Source organism: Triturus cristatus, chromosome 6 (genome assembly GCF_964204655.1).
Source record: "Triturus cristatus chromosome 6, aTriCri1.1, whole genome shotgun sequence".
NCBI classification, from domain to species: Eukaryota; Metazoa; Chordata; class Amphibia; order Caudata; family Salamandridae; genus Triturus; species Triturus cristatus.
The window spans coordinates 1,828,810,525-1,828,827,478 of NC_140589.1; the positions used below are offsets into that span (position 1 = coordinate 1,828,810,525).

Below are 16,954 nucleotides of genomic sequence, written 5' to 3' on the forward strand. Positions count from 1 at the left end.
GGAAGGATGTCGTAAGGGCTATATAAATGTGCAATTACTCTACAGTTCAGTACCATACATGCGCCTATTAGTCTCTGCAGACAGTGAGGTTAAGAAACAATCCTGGGTTGTCACCTAATGCATATGACTCTCTCCTATCCTTCTCGGTCTTTCATTAAAGCTATCAAAGGCCATCGGTCTCACCTGTCCCTCGGGGGTCCTAGGATGTGGTCGAACTTCATGTGAATGTATTTCACATAACAGCAGTACAGAAAAAAGGCGAGGGCTGCAACAGACAGCACAACGAGCAAGAGCCTGGAGAAAAAGCCCAATAGATCCATTTCTGCATTCTAGATGGCTGTAATGTGTTTCTTCTATATGTCCAGTGAGTGGCTGTCTCTAGAAATACTCACTGAGTAAACTTTACTTTCTCGCTGAACCTCTCTCACTCACTCTGGTTGAACTCCGAGCGCCCTGATATCTTTTGCTTCCTCGGACTTCCTGCAAATTCTATTCCGTGCGTGCTTAAAGTGATAGCACTACCGAAATTCGAAAGCACTTTCTTAATTTAGAAACTGTTAAAAAATCACTGTTCGCAGCTGTAATTTCTCCTTACCGCATACAATTGTAATAGCTGTTATATAACACATATTTTCAGTAGATGTTATATTCTGTTTTCCAATAACTAGTACAAGCTTTGGCAATGCTGCAGTCATCAAATAAAATAAGGGTTAATTGGATATAACCTGAAGCACACCCTTCGTTTTTTCCATTATTTGAAATCCTTCAACTTAATCTCTCATTTTTTTCCTTTTTAGCGTGCAAAACTCCAATGCGCCCCGTCCCAAACAAGCGCCAACATTCTCATGAGTTCACAAAGTGGCACTACGAAGTCCGTGTCAATCGTGTGCAATCCGAGGTTGTGAACACAGCGTGTAAGAGTCACATAAATTATATTTTTGGTGGGCACTTAGGGGTGGATGGGTCAAATGTTCAATGTAAAATTAATGAGCATAAGAACTGTTAGTGGGTAAACTCATTTTAATATTTTTTAACACCATAGATACCCCCGAAGAAGGTCGTGATGACCGAAATGCATTGGGTAGAATTAAACGGCTGGAAATCATGACGTTTCAAAATTTGCCTGTGAATAAGCCTGGATTGGCGATCTCAGTGTATTAAGAAGCATAAAACATAGAAACTTTATGTCTTTGACGTGATGGTTGAAAAAAACTGATTTAACTTTGGAATAAAATCGCATAAATCTGGACAAACTTGGTGCAATCGTGGTTTACTAGTGAGTACTTGTTCACTGATGTGCATACTGCTGTGCAACTCCTTAGTGACACGGACTTCGTAGTGCCACTTCGTGAACTCATGAGAATGTTGGCGCTTGTTTGGGACGGGGCGCATTGGAGTTTTGCACGCTAAAAAAGAAAAAAATGAGAGATTAAGTTGAAGGATTTCAAATAATGGAAAAAACGAAGGGTGTGCTACAGGTTATATCCAATTAACCCATATTAACTTTGTTCCAAACCCTGTTAGAGCACCCCGCTCCATAATATGATACAAATGAATATCTTTACAGTGATGTCTTCACGTCAGAGACTTTTTTCACCAAATTGGAAGGAGCATTAACCACGGAGGATTTCGCAATGAACTATGACCTTTTGTTTATTTTTATATTTATTTTATACGTATTTTTGTTTGTATTACGTTCCAGCATTAAGGTCTGTTGAATAACAATCTTGCATGGATGAAGGGGGGATGCGGTTATTTACACTGTTCGTTTTGTGTTCAATGAAGGGGATGAGATTTTTACGGCACCACGGGTTTGTTTTTATTGATTGAGGGATTTAGCGGTTGGGTGCACTTTAAGAAAAAAGGTGAGACGTAGAAAGCACGTGATAGCCTCGGCACACAGGTGGGAGTATTGGGTTTAAAAACCGCCTCGTCAGAAGTAGTTCGATTGGAAAACATGAAGGAGGAAGAAAAGGGTGTTTTGCGTGTTTAGAATCAGGACGTTTTAGCAGGTATGCACGGAGATTTAATGTTTCTACAGGGGTGGAGTTTAAACAGAAGGTTTCTTGGGGAGGAGGGGATAACACTTAACATTGGATATAATAGTATTGTTGAGTTCAGTATTGTTTTGTAGAGGGTATCAAGCGTGTTGTTCACCAGAGGGGCATATTGGATGATGCGTAGAGAGAACTGGGGAGGGAAATGTAACAATGTGCAATCAGAGGTTGTGAACACAGCGTGTAAGAGTCACATAAATTATATTTTTGGTGGGCACTTGGGGGTGGATGGGTCAAATGTTCAATGTAAAATTAATGAGCATAAGAACTGTTAGTGGGTAAACTCATTTTAATATTTTTTAACACCGTAGATACCCCCGAAGAAGGTCGTGATGACCGAAATGCATTGGGTAGAATTAAACGGCTGGAAATCATGAAGTTTCAAAATTTGCCTGTGAATAAGCCTGGATTGGCGATCTCAGTGTATTAAGAAGCATAAAACATAGAAACTTTATGTCTTTGACGTGATGGTTGAAAAAAACTGATTTAACTTTGGAATAAAATCGCATAAATCTGGACAAACTTGGTGCAATCGTGGTTTACTAGTGAGTACTTGTTCACTGATGTGCATACTGCTGTGCAACTCCTTAGTGACACGGACTTCGTAGTGCCACTTCGTGAACTCATGAGAATGTTGGCGCTTGTTTGGGACGGGGCGCATTGGAGTTTTGCACGCTAAAAAAGAAAAAAATGAGAGATTAAGTTGAAGGATTTCAAATAATGGAAAAAACGAAGGGTGTGCTACAGGTTATATCCAATTAACCCATATTAACTTTGTTCCAAACCCTGTTAGAGCACCCCGCTCCATAATATGATACAAATGAATATCTTTACAGTGATGTCTTCACGTCAGAGACTTTTTTCACCAAATTGGAAGGAGCATTAACCACGGAGGATTTCGCAATGAACTATGACCTTTTGTTTATATTTATATTTATTTTATACGTATCTTTGTTTGTATTACGTTCCAGCATTAAGGTCTGTTGAATAACAATCTTGCATGGATGAAGGGGGGATGCGGTTATTTACACTGTTCGTTTTGTGTTCAATGAAGGGGATGAGATTTTTACGGCACCACGGGTTTGTTTTTATTGATTGAGGGATTTAGCGGTTGGGTGCACTTTAAGAAAAAAGGTGAGACGTAGAAAGCACGTGATAGCCTCGGCACACAGGTGGGAGTATTGGGTTTAAAAACCGCCTCGTCAGAAGTAGTTCGATTGGAAAACATGAAGGAGGAAGAAAAGGGTGTTTTGCGTGTTTAGAATCAGGACGTTTTAGCAGATATGCACGGAGATTTAATGTTTCTACAGGGGTGGAGTTTAAACAGAAGGTTTCTTGGGGAGGAGGGGATAACACTTAACATTGGATATAATAGTATTGTTGAGTTCAGTATTGTTTTGTAGAGGGTATCAAGCGTGTTGTTCACCAGAGGGGCATATTGGATGATGCGTAGAGAGAACTGGGGAGGGAAATGTAACAATGTGCAATCAGAGGTTGTGAACACAGCGTGTAAGAGTCACATAAATTATATTTTTGGTGGGCACTTAGGGGTGGATGGGTCAAATGTTCAATGTAAAATTAATGAGCATAAGAACTGTTAGTGGGTAAACTCATTTTAATATTTTTTAACACCGTAGATACCCCCGAAGAAGGTCGTGATGACCGAAATGCATTGGGTAGAATTAAACGGCTGGAAATCATGAAGTTTCAAAATTTGCCTGTGAATAAGCCTGGATTGGCGATCTCAGTGTATTAAGAAGCATAAAACATAGAAACTTTATGTCTTTGACGTGATGGTTGAAAAAAACTGATTTAACTTTGGAATAAAATCGCATAAATCTGGACAAACTTGGTGCAATCGTGGTTTACTAGTGAGTACTTGTTCACTGATGTGCATACTGCTGTGCAACTCCTTAGTGACACGGACTTCGTAGTGCCACTTCGTGAACTCATCAAATAAAATAAGGCATGGTACATGGCTTTTACAAGTACAATGGCGGCATGCTTGATTAGACGTGCTGCTTGGCATCTTAAGCTTATGCCTTGTTTTTCTTAAGATTAGAATCATGAATAGCTCAGAGATGGGGCCCATCACTATGTTACAACAAGCATTGGCATAGCCAATAGGTCTCGCCTTTGGGACCTTATAAGTGTGTAGCCATACAACACTTGATATTGTTGTACCAAGGATATTGTGCTGGATAACTAAACACTTATAAGGTCCCAAAGACGAGACCTATTGGCTATGCCAATGCTTGTTTTTTGCAGTTGTGTGCTAGTTATACTTTGCCAGTAGACACAGAAGTGAATGCCTGCTTTGGCCCTGGGGGACTACTAAGTACACACTGATCTGGAAGCACAGAAGCCTGTGCCTGATTGTATCCTGGGTGGACTGCTAATTGCACGCTCCATCAGAGTGGGAATGCCTTTTGAAGCACGCACAAAATTTCAATCAGAACGAAGTCCAGCCCCATAATTATTAAAAATCCGCCTTTAAAAAAAAAAAAGAGCCCTAAACATTACCTTTTTAAGCCATAAAAAAGGAAAATCCGACAAAACCTAGTGTATTAAAACCGTGTGTCCACAAGTGTCCGTTGTAAAAACAAGAGGGGAGTTTAACATTGCAGTCTGGTAGGTGCATACGGCAATGAGCATGAGCAGCGCTCGTGAAAAGTACTTGTAAAGAAAAATAAAAGAAGCGGCAAAAGGCAGAAAAGCACGCACGGGTAGATAGCTACATATAAAAAAAAAAAAAGAGTTCTCTTCAACTCTTCAAACAGAAAAGTACTGCAAACATAACCAAACAGTACTTGGCCGGTGCTCTTCTGCAGAAAAAGGAAAGCGACGTCTGGCTGTGTACCAGTTAAGAGCCAGCAAAGACTAGGGACACTGGGCTGCACCAATGGTAAGCAGCAGGCAGCAGCAGGCGTGGGCTAAGTCACATTTACTGAATACAACGGGTCTTACAGACAGCGCATACGAGCTGATGCTCAACCTAAACAACAGTTCTTTCATTAAACCAGTAACATAATGAAAATGTAAGGGACCAAAGTTTATTTAAATTGGTATTCTTTTATAAAAGTTATGTCTTCTTGATGTCCAGTCTTTTTTTCAGTGTATACAATAATGTATTTTACTTACTAGATCAATGTTTTTTCTTCACATGCCAGAATTTTTGTCCCCAGTCAGACTCTGTCTTGTCTGCTCTCTGCGGTGGCCAGACAGTTTTACGCTGCATCCAGGCCTGAATTAAACTTTGCGATGTAAGCCTGTATTGATCCCACTTCCGTGAACATTTTCTTCGTCTTGTTTTCTTCACTTCCAGTCGAGGAACGGATTCTGGAGATTTCCTTCATTCTTGTCACCATTGTTATTTTTGGCTTTTTCATTGTAGAAGTGTGTGGTGGTGGCTTGTTCTCCATAGCGCTTCAGAAATTGCAGCTGTGTAGTGGTCTGGAGGCAGACATGCGATTTGCATGCTGTACCACTTAAGTATATATCCAAAATTAAGCTCTGAAAAAGTCTAATTCTAATTCAATGAATTCCTCCTGTGCTGCTTTCTTATCTGGTTAGCTGGGTATGTATATATTGGTTCAGCTGGAAGTATTCGTGTGCGTCTCTGTCAATTCTGCCTAAACTAATTTGCATGTCATATTCCTCCGTTAGAAATGTACATCTTTTAGGCATTGCTCAGGTTTTATTTTTGTTATGTGGTCCTCTGTCCTCTCCCTTTTTGATCTTTCATTTTCTTTCCTGACTTTGGACACTGTTTTGATACTTGAGTGAAAATTATTCTAAAGCCCTACCCACCACCCCTAGTCTGTGCGGTTAGCTATTTGAATAGCAATTTATATCTCTCAAAAATGATTTGAGTAGTTACTGGGATTGGCACGTGTTTTATGTAGCTGCATGACCAGCTCACCATTCGTTCCAAGCCGAGCTTGTCTTCTGACTGGCACTTCAGTGTGGACCTGCTCAGGCTCTGTTCCCCGTCTGCTGTACCTCAACTGCCCTCACGGAGGGATGGCAGCGATGGGTAGTGGTTATTTGTGGTTTCTACTCCTGCCATGCTTTCTAGAATCCCATGTTCCACCATAGCCACCATTGCGGTCTCTCGAGTTCATATACTCCGCTTTCTCTCTGCCCTTTCTCCTTGCCCATTCCGGCTCTGCCTTTGTCGCAGTAACAATCCCAGACACCTGGGTAGCAGTTTTTCATGAATTATGTGGCTGCCACCTTCATAGCATTAAGTCTTTTGAGGCAGCTTAAAGCCCTTTTCCCCAGTTACATCAGAAAACGCAGCCTGGTACGTGGGTAAGCCCACACAGCTTCTACACAAAGTGATCTGCACTGCTGCCAAGCTCCATCCTTATGCCACTTTTCGACTGATGTCTGGTTGCTCTCCAGAGCCATAGCTCACAGCCCAGCCTGGAACTAGCCACACTAGGAAAGCAAGATTCAACCTGCATTCTACACTTCAAGTATAGATTCCCCAGCAACACTGCCAGGTTCCGTATGCAGCTTCCCCGTGAACATTGTCTACCCTTGTTTGATCCATATACTAGGTAGCATTATATTAACCGGCGACTGCTTATTGACATTCCCTTTATAACACTTGCAAATACTGAAATCTTATCAGTTTTATGCGGCTGATAGAGAGGCATATGTTAAAAACAACCGAATACATTTTGGGCATCCAATTGACAATCACGGATAGCGTTCTCTCTGTCTACAGTGAAAAGTGGGAAAACCTCATTATATCCAGTGCAATTATACCCCCAACGTTGATTTGTTTACTTAATTTCAGAACATCTTCTAACACAAAGCATAGAAAGATGTTGTGTTCTCTTTAATTTGTGTAGGTATCAAAACCTACAACCAGAACCCAATCGCATCTGTATAAGCTATAAACTTTGATCACAGAATACTGCATTTTCTTTAACATTGCAAACAGCCCTGCAAACAATATCCAAAGAAAATCCTGAAAACTACCTAAGTGCTCTTAATGTAAGGTAAGATTCTTTACACTTAAAAAATGTAATTACGCTTCCTGGTTGTTTATTGAATGACACGTGGCAGACTTGTACTCCATACATAATATATTAACTTTATATTGTACTAAAAAAACTCGTAACCCACTATGAAGGAACTTTACTAGCTTCAGTGATCTTCATCCTGACAAGCTCTATAACTTGATTTGAGCCTCATTAAGAAATCACACTGCTATGTTTTCACCCCAGGTTTAAACCAGTTAATGAATGTCGACTGTGAATGCCTTTATCCAACTCAGAAGAAAAAAGTAGAAAACACTACAAAATAGGAAAAAATGCAATTTAGCTGTGGTGACATATGTTTATGGATTTGTAGAGCACATGGTGGCCCGAAGGCTTCCCAGCGCTAGGAGAAAGATGGCAGTCCGGGTGCAAGGATGTTAAGGGAAGAGCAAAGTTTTAAGTCTTTTCCTGAATGTCAATTTGTCAGTCAAGAGACGCACTTCCATAGGCAGGGTGTTCCACAGGCTAGTAGCTAGATGCGAGAAGGATCTACCTCACCACCTGGATCTCTTTATCCTAGTCAGTTTCATGAGTAGATCTGCAGAGGATCTTAGGGATCTGTCCGGGATATAGTGTGTGACAAGCTTTTTGATTAAGGCCAGACCTTTGTCATTTAGAGCTCTATGGGCAATACATAGTGACTTGAACTTGATCCTAGCCCGGATAGGGAGCCAGTGTAATGTCTTTAGGTCTGCCTTAGCTGACTGTTGTCTTCGGATGCGCAGCAATATCCTAGCTGCGGCATTCTGAACCACTTGCTGTCTGTTTATAACGTATTTGGGTGCGCCCAGATACAGAGAGTTACCATAATCCAGCTGCGACACCAATAGGGCCTGGACCACGGTTCTGCAAGTATGTTAAGGGATGAGAGGAAGGATCTTCCGGAGCATGCCCAGAAGTCCAAAGCATGCTCCTGATAGTTTCCTGGCATGAGTGTCCATGGACAGACATTAGTCTAGTCATATTCCCAGATTTTTTACCGCATTCTTTGGGACAAGGAGTTCTCCCAATTCTGGAGGGCAGCTGATAATGTTTCTTGAGACCGCCTTATTGCCCAAGAACATGAGCTCTGTTTTTCCTCCATTACGCTTTAGGCTGCACTTATTCATCCAAACTGCTACTGGTACCATGCTTGGTGCCAGGTTGTTGTACATGGATCGGGGGCCTTCCACCGCTGATAGTATCAGCTGGGTGTCGTCCGCATATGACACTATGGATAATCCAAATTCTTGCACTATCTCTGCCAGTGGTTGCATATACAGGTTAAATAGTGTTGGGCTTAATGAAGATCCCTGTGGGACTCCACACGAGATTTGGAGGGTGTCGATAGGTGCTCACCTTCCAGTAATTGGAAGGATCTATCTTCTAGAAATGAGGTTATCCACTTTAGCGCAGAGCCTGTAATACCTGCTTCCTTTAGCCTGCGGATCATGGTATAGTGATCCACCGTATCAAAAGCGGCGCTAAGATCCAGAAGCAGGATAGCTGCTGTGCACCCCTGGTCTAGGATTCCCTTTAGTTCCTCTGTGACCACCAACAGGGCTGACACTGTACTGTGTTGGGGTCAGAAGCCCATCTGAGTGGCATGCAACACCCGATTCTCTTCTAAATATTGGGACAGGGTCTGATTGACGTGTTATTCTGTTATTTTGCCTAACAGTGGCAAAAGTGAGATTGGTCGATAATTCCCTGGCTCTGACTGGTCTAAAGGGGGCTTTTTCAGCAGTGGCCAGATTATGGCGTGTTTCCAGGTTTTGAGGATAATCCTTTGTGCAAGAGAGTGATATGAGTGCTGCAGTGGTAGATCTATTTTTTTTTACATCCTTGCAACAAGATGTCTGGTGGAATCGGATCTTGTGGAGAACCGGATTTAATCTTCTGCAGGATTGAGGTCATATCTTCTTCACTTAGATCTGTGAAGTGATCTAGTCTTACCCCCGTTTTAATTCTCAAGTTATCATTGATACTTGGGTGAACGTCAGTGTTGTTTGGACTACTGTCTCCTTGCAGGGTGTTATATATTATTTCCACCTTATTTTTGAAGAATTTCGCCATCTGATTACATCTCTCTTTGGATGAGGAGTGATTGTTTCCTGATCAGGGGAGGTTAATGAGCACTCTACCTTAAATAGCTCTCTTGAGGAGTTACATGCTTAATTAATTTTCCCTTCGAAATATTTAGCTTTTTGCTTGGATCATCTCATTATGGTACTGTCTAATAGCCAGCTTGTATTGGCTTTTGATGGCGGGATCATAATTTTCCTCCATTGTCTTTCTAATTTTTTACAGGATTTTTTCATCATGATTAAATTCGAGCTAAACCAAGTTGCTCTCTTCCTGGTATGGTCGATTACCTAATCTGATTTTCTGAGGGTACTGAGCTGCTACTTTGTTAATCCAGTCTGCCCGCATCTTTGCTGCCTCTTCTATGTGGTCTGTCAGGCATGGGGCCTGAGCTTCTAGTTCGTTCACCATGGAACTGGCACGGGAGTCCCTACCGTTAGATTGGGTTAATTGGAGAAGATGGCATCTAATAGCTGCCCTTTTTCATGCGTGCCCGCGCCTACCATTTGTTTCAGTTGCATGGCTTCCATATCTTGAATAAGTTTGATCGAGATGGTACTATCAAGTTTATCTAGGTGAAAGTTAAAATCCCCAAGTAGGGTGGTGGATCCCTTACTGGCCACCGTTATTGCTACTGTTCCAGGCAACTCCTCTAGGAAGGAGTTAGCGAAGCCAGGGTGTCTGTAGAGAAGTGTGCCTGAGAAGGTGACGGGGGAGAGGTTAATACTAAATTGTGCTGTATCACAATTAGTGATGATCAGGGGTGTTGTCATGCATCCATATTCATTGTTGTATATGATGGCCACCCTCCCTCCTGTTTATTCCCTCCTGTCTTTTCCCTCCTGTCTTCTGATTGAGAAACCTGGAGGAATTACTTGGGCTATGTCTGGAGTAGAACAGTCTTTCAACCACGTTTCTGTCACAAAAAGAATGTCAAGTTCCTCATTCTCAATTAGCAGCCTGGTTTCTGTAGTGTGTGCTGGTAGGGATCTACTATTAATAAGTACCATTTTCCATTGAGCCTTCTTAGTGGTCCCATCAGTTTGTTGGTGCTTCTCTGTATTCCCTGTACTAACCTTAGTCAAGCAAAAAGGGCAAGTAGTTTCCTTACCTATCGAGGTTCCTGGCGATAAAATGTGATCGCACCGGGAGGTCCCTGTGTGCTTCAGTGCTAATAACTCTTTCGCAGAGCATTTGACGGTTTTGTGATTTCCTATAACCGAACAGGCAGGGTCCCTGGCCCATGGCCGTGTCCGGACGCGGACGGTCGCAGATGGGCTTGCCTTTGGTGCGCCAGCAGTGCGTCTGCGCTGCGGGTGCTATAAGTAGGCGTTTCCTAAAAATAACGACTCCTGACCTGGCCCTCTCTCCACACGAGGGCGGGTCCTTTCTACAGTGTTCCTTTCTCCTGCCCCACCTGGCCAGCCGTTCAGCCGCTCGGCGTGAGTTCAGGACTTCCCCCAAGGACACAGTGAGTTGTTTAAAATAACCACATATTCAATTTCACATTAAAATCACCTTCACATTAAAATCAACTTAAATTAAGTGCAAAACAGTGCAAGAAGCTCTAGCGGTACTTGTCTAATTGTTGCTGAGCTTCTGTCAGTTTCTCCTTCCGGCAGGCAGCCTTGTTTTTATGGTATTTTGCATAGTTTATCATGTTTAGAAGCAATGTCCCTGCCATCTTGAAACAGTAAAACACTGCTGCACTATTTATCCTACCGTTCAAGGATGGCCAACCAGTAAACCTCTCAGTGGGCAGCCAGTTTGGAATGGTGTTGTGCATAGTGAATCTCTGTACAGATCCCAGATGGCCAACATGAGGCATCTGAACACAACACTTATCTTGAAATGGTAAAGCAGTGTTAAACTGTGGACAATGCCATTCCAAGTAGGCTTCTAAGTTTAGATGTTCAGAGTACGGCATAGTGCAAATGAAATGAGCAGCAGCACTAAATGACTGAGAAAATGCTGGCCACTCTGACAAAAACTAACTGAAAAATGAAGGAAGGAAATGAGAGAGCCAAAAAGATGAGAATTGAAAACTAAAGGACTGGCCCCACCAGTCTGGGAACTGAAACACACTTTTTTTTTAGACAGATGTGCACACGTGATCCTGTGAGAGGCCGTCTCTCCCAGGGCACTAGAGCCAGTGGCTCAAGTGATGTATTGCCCCATTCTCAATGTTACTTGAACAGACCTGAAGAGGTCTGAGTCAAATGTCCTCTTTGAATGTGTATGTATGTATTTTTTTATGATTGTCTTTTTTTATTGCAACACATCCAAAGCTGTGAAGACAGACATAAAAACATTGTCTAGTAAACACATAGATACATACCTTGGCTAGATTACAAATGTGTACAAAATGACAGTTGGCAAAATAATATACAATACCTCCTAAGAGTAGATAATACTTAGCTTCCGGGTATCTTAAAACTACTTATGGGCTTTTATACAGTGTAATAACAATCCAACTTTAAATGCCTTTTGGGTTCAACATATGCTTTTCAGAATAAATTAGTTAGGTCTGCTTCCTCCCTTTGAACTTTTTGCAAGAAATGGATCCGACCTATGCCACCTGACAACTTTGGTGTTGATCGTTTGCTTGTCTCCATAGCCCACTAGGGTCTACTGTATTGAGCATAAGAGTTCCCACTAGGCAAAATGTGCAATAAAAACTCACTTTTTCAGTGGCAGCGTAAACCTTTCGCCCAATCCAAAGGTTGTAGAGAAGAAATGTGGGCACAGCCTAAGCCCCTTTCACATAACTGCTTCCTAAAGCTCATGATCACATAATTTCTGGCGATTGCTACGCTGTCAAGTAAGTCATGATAACTAGACTCTTGTTGACTAAGCAGGAGCAAATTAGCAGCTGTTGTTTTCTTGTACCAGGGTTTGCTCTGTATTTAAGTAGTACCAGTATTATTATCCACTACTGAAAAACATTTAGTCTGTAAACTATGGAGCAAACATAGAGGGTCAAAGAAAGCTTGAGCAGATACCCGATCAATTGAATTCTGAAGCTGTTCAAAGTCTGGAAGCACCAGTAAAGCCTATCGAGATGACTGTTGGTGGGCGAATCAAGAGATGCTAGCACCTTGTAAGAAGAGTTTGTTATTTATAAGATAGTGTGGACTGTTAAGTAGGAAACATTCCAAGCACACACTACGAATGACTCAGGCCTCGTGTTATGTGGGTGTGTGAGCTATTTTCGTGATTGTTCTGCTCTTATACAATGTCCTATGATTCATTTAAATACCTCAACCATTCTGCGATGAGTACATCTACTGTCATGGTTCTTTTGGGTGAAGACCTTGTTAATAGATATAGATTTTTGTCTTTGGCATTGTCCAGCTGATTGTTGAGTGACAGTTACACCAATAATGGAGATTGAGGCATGCATTCTTCTAATAAAACTTTTAGGGATGTCATAGTGTGTGCATTTCGGAGCCATCATTCAATTACTTTGTAAACCAGATTTGTCTGGTTTCTATTTTAATGGCAACTTGGTGTTTTCTGCAGATGTCTTATGGATATGTTGACATCAGTAATTTCTGGCATTGTTGTGGTGGCCAGTTTATGATCTTCTTTCCGGTAGATCTGTCCAAACACCTCAGTGAGAGGAGACGATGCACTCCATGCTTTATGCTTTTCAGTGTGGCGAAGAGGCTGTCCTAAATGTATGTATCAATGACAAGTATTTACCAAAGGAAGGCGGAGTGTTATTTCAGTGTGCCATACACTGTCTTCGACATTTTCATCATTGCAAATTTATTTACCACTTTAATAAATGAACATTGGCAAATAGGATTGCCATTTGTATGACCTGTGGAATGCCTTACAATAACAAACCTATTGTACTAAAGTACAGATAAAAACATCTGAAAAATAGATGCTACATAAAAAGGGATTTATGCGTTTGCCACCAATAGAAAAATAGTGAGACCAAAATGTGACTATGTATGAATCGAATAGCTGAAGGTTTCAGAGCAAAAGAAACCAAAGGCTGAAGAAGGCTAACCCAAAGCCTGTTGAAGTAAGCAAAAAATATGTTCCTTATGGATGGCACAAGCCATACATGTCAAACCTAAAAGAATTGTTTGTTAAAATCTACAGCTGAAAGACAATGAAAAGTAGCCCATAATGATTCATAATGTTATGTACTCCCTGATCGTTTCTCTAAAATTTCTGAGGAAAAAGCACACCAACTCCTCTTTTAGAAAGGCGAATGAATCGCTTTTTTAGGTCTCGCCTAGGCAGAGCTTGCGCTGTCTCTTTGAGACGTGCTCTATTCAGGATATGGGCATAAAGTTCCACCCATCTTTTTAATTGGCTTCTGTCCCTGTCCTTTGTAAATGGTGGCTTTTCGTTGGTCACCTAGGCTTAGTAGTCCATCCTTAGTACTCCCTTGTAACCTCCCATGAGGATCCCCCTATTACATGTGTTATTACTCTCTAGGTTTTAATTATAGCCTCAAGGCCCTATTTTCTTTAAAGGCTTCAGGCAGGAGAGACACTTGGTCCTAAGCTAGGCTGGCAGTGGTTAATTCACTCACTAGAACATCTCACATTTATATGAGACCGTCCATAAATTTCCCTTCATCAGCTCCACACAGGGTACAACCTAATCCGAAATTAATGTAATAATTATTTTGTCATATTTCAAAGCTACTAATTGTATATATGGATATAGCTATTTGAATGTACTTGTAGTACTGTCTTGCATGCAGTGCACTGTGGGTAGGGTGGATTTACCAGGTCTTCTGCAGGGTGCAATACCATATGTGACCAAAAGAGGTCCCCTTTAGGCCACATATGGTACTGAACCCTGCAACATGGCTAGGGAAAAAACACTGCCACTTATAATGGCAATAACTCCAACTTTGTAGACATACAGTGCTGGTGCCTTGCTCACTTGGGACCTCTAGGAGCAGCTTGCGGTACTGCACCTAGACATGCAGTGCTGGTGCCTTGTTCACCAGGGATCTCTAGGAGCAGTTTGTGGTACTGCACCTAGACATGCAGTGCTGGTGTCTTGCTCACCAGGGATCTCTAGGAGCAGTTGGCGGTACTGCACCTAGACATGCAGTGCTGGTGCCTTGCTCACCAGGGACCGCTAGAAGCAGCTTGCGCTACTGCACCGAGACATGCAGTGCTGGTGTGTTGCTCTCCCGGGACCTCTAGGAGCAGCTTGCAGTACTTCACTGAGACATAAAATGCTGGTTCCTGGTTCACTATGCAAGCATTTGCAATGCACTAGGTCTTGCATTACTGAAAGTATGAGCTATTGGCATTGCATTATTATTGCAAAAACAACAATTGATGGACAGAATGCAGATCAATGTCATACATTCACCCCAGTACAGAGATCTGGGCTTAAATCCATCGTCTTTTGCTCACCATGCCATTCCAGTTTGAACCCAGCCATATGCAAATCAGTCTTGACCCTCTGCCCAATGGGAACAGTCCAGCCCGAACTGCCAGGCCAGGTCCTCCCTGTACTGGAAACAAGCATCCTAGGACCTGTTTCAGCTGGATTCAAGCTAGCCTGGCTGATCAAGGGTGTTACCCAGAAATCGGTCCTAGGATGCTTGTTTCCGGTTCAAGGAAGACCTGGCTTGGCAGTTCGGGCTGGACTGTTCCCATGAGGCACAGGGTCAAGACTGATTTGCATATAGCTGAGTCTGAACTGAGGTGGCGAAGTGAGCTAAAGAATGATGATGGATTTAACCCAGATCTGTGACGGGGGGTGAGTGTCTGAAAAGTTTCAGCGCTCCGTCCATCATCTCCTTGTGTTTGCTTTGTTTGCCCTAAGTTGGCAGGGTATGCCCAGACATGGGTCCCTTGCTCACTTTGCCACTGGATTCAAGCTAGCCTTGCTGATGAAGGGTGTTACCCGGAAACCGGTCCCAGGATGCTTGTTTCCGGTTCAGGGAAGACCTGGCTTGGCAGTTCGGGCTGGACTATTCCCATGAGGCACAGGGTCAAGACTGATTTGCATATAGCTGGGTCTGAACTGAGGTGATGAAGTGAGCTAAAGAATGATGATGGATTTAACCCAGATCTGTGACTGGGGGTGAGTGTCTGAAAATTTCAGCGCTCCGTCCATCATCTCCTTGTGTTTGGATTGCAGTATTATTTACTATGCCAATACCTCAAACTATCAGTAATGCGAGACCTATTGCATTGTAAACGCTTGTTTAATCATTATTAATTATTTCAACGCACTATGAAAGCATCCAGTTTTCCCTTATCTCAAGATATTAATGTATTCAAACGAGTAGTGGATACTTCCACTACTGAACAAGTGCTGCAGTGATAAGGTATTTTCTAATGGGCAACTTTTCCATCAAATGTATTTCGAAACTCGTGTCCCAGGCAGTCATTTACGGATGCATTTTAAATAATTCCTTAATACAGGTTTGCTCAATAGCTAGGTGACATGACTATGCAAGCAGCTCTGTCAATGTGACTTTATGACGAGTCATTCAAGGAATATTGGGTTTTTGTTAACAAAACGATGTATGAATGAAATGCCCGATAATTTCTTCCAGATGAGAAATCTCGCATAACATGGACCGTTCTGTAGTATGCTGAATTATTTCCCTGTATGTAAATGCTTGAACAGGTTCTGTCCGAGTCGTTTGTAGAACAGGAATGTGACGGAGTGTGAACAGTGACCTAGCAAGAAACCTTAGTATTTTAGATTTGAAGAGCAGACATGTTTTGCTGAATGGGGCCTGTATTCTTTTGCTGACTTACTGAATACAATCATCTAAGGCAAACGTCTGTAGATTCAGTGTGTGAAGCAGGTGGTACATGAAAAGTCTTAATGTAAACTAGGATCACACTATATGACAGTGCCTAATACCTTACGTCCAGTGTCGCCCAGGGCAATGTATGCAACCGCTGCTGTGTGTGTAGTATGAGAGGATTCTCTGAACACTTTCATTTTCTTGTGTCCTACCACTTGAATTTCCTAAAATGGATACGAAGATCAGTATGGAAATGAAATGAGAAACTAACCCATGACTCTAAACAGACGGCAATATTGTTTTCTGCTAAAGTGATAGGACGCAAAAGAAATGGAGGAGGAATCCATATTGGCCCAGACGCTGCTACAAAGGCTAGTATATGCGAGACGGACCCCAGATAATTGCATTCTAAATGTCTGTTTTGAGGTTGGTCAAAGTTTGAGAGGGCTTTACTGAATGCGCTTAGTAACTCCTGCTGTCCCGAAGCACGTATCTCAAAAAATGCCTGCCAGGATTAAAGTATTGCTTCTCTCCATCTGTTGACAGGCTGAGAAGAAACAGAAACTGGTTTCGGGGATGAATGAAATGGCGGAAAACAATGTAGAGGACCCTCAGAAAGAAGAGGAACCAAGCCCCCCTCCCTCTCAAGAGCCCTCGGACCCCTCATCTCCCAACGTGGCTGCCATCCCTGAGCCTGTGGTGGCTGACGTCGTGGATAAGGCTGTCTCCAAATCAGCTGACGATGAAGCAGAATATGAGGTGAGCACTGGCTGATACCGTTGTGACATTACAATGTCAAATGTCTTTTTTTTCTCAGAACTTGGTTCTAACCACGATTCCCATACATAACCGTTACCAGCTTCGTGATGCTTGTGTCTGCTAGGTATGATTGTTGAATTAAAAATCGGTTTCTTTATTAGCTAGTGATGCATTCTACATATGGATGATGTAACTAGAAGGCCACCCACACCAGTGTAACACTTTCCTCAGATAAGTCGGACTCATGTGTTCTGATGCAACCACTT

The 16,954-nt window shown here is 42.2% G+C and overlaps 1 protein-coding gene across 9 annotated transcripts in view; it reads left to right on the forward strand.

Moving 5' to 3' along the window:
- Positions 1–16,954, forward strand: part of DNMT3A (DNA methyltransferase 3 alpha) — a 1,939,932-nt gene that overhangs the window by 1,125,106 nt on the left and 797,872 nt on the right. For all 9 annotated transcript variants that reach the window (XM_085613211.1, XM_085613216.1, XM_085613220.1 and 6 more), the window contains one exon: positions 16,476–16,688. In XM_085613211.1, the coding sequence (XP_085469337.1) occupies positions 16,476–16,688 (213 nt within the window). The remainder of the gene's footprint in view (positions 1–16,475; positions 16,689–16,954) is intronic.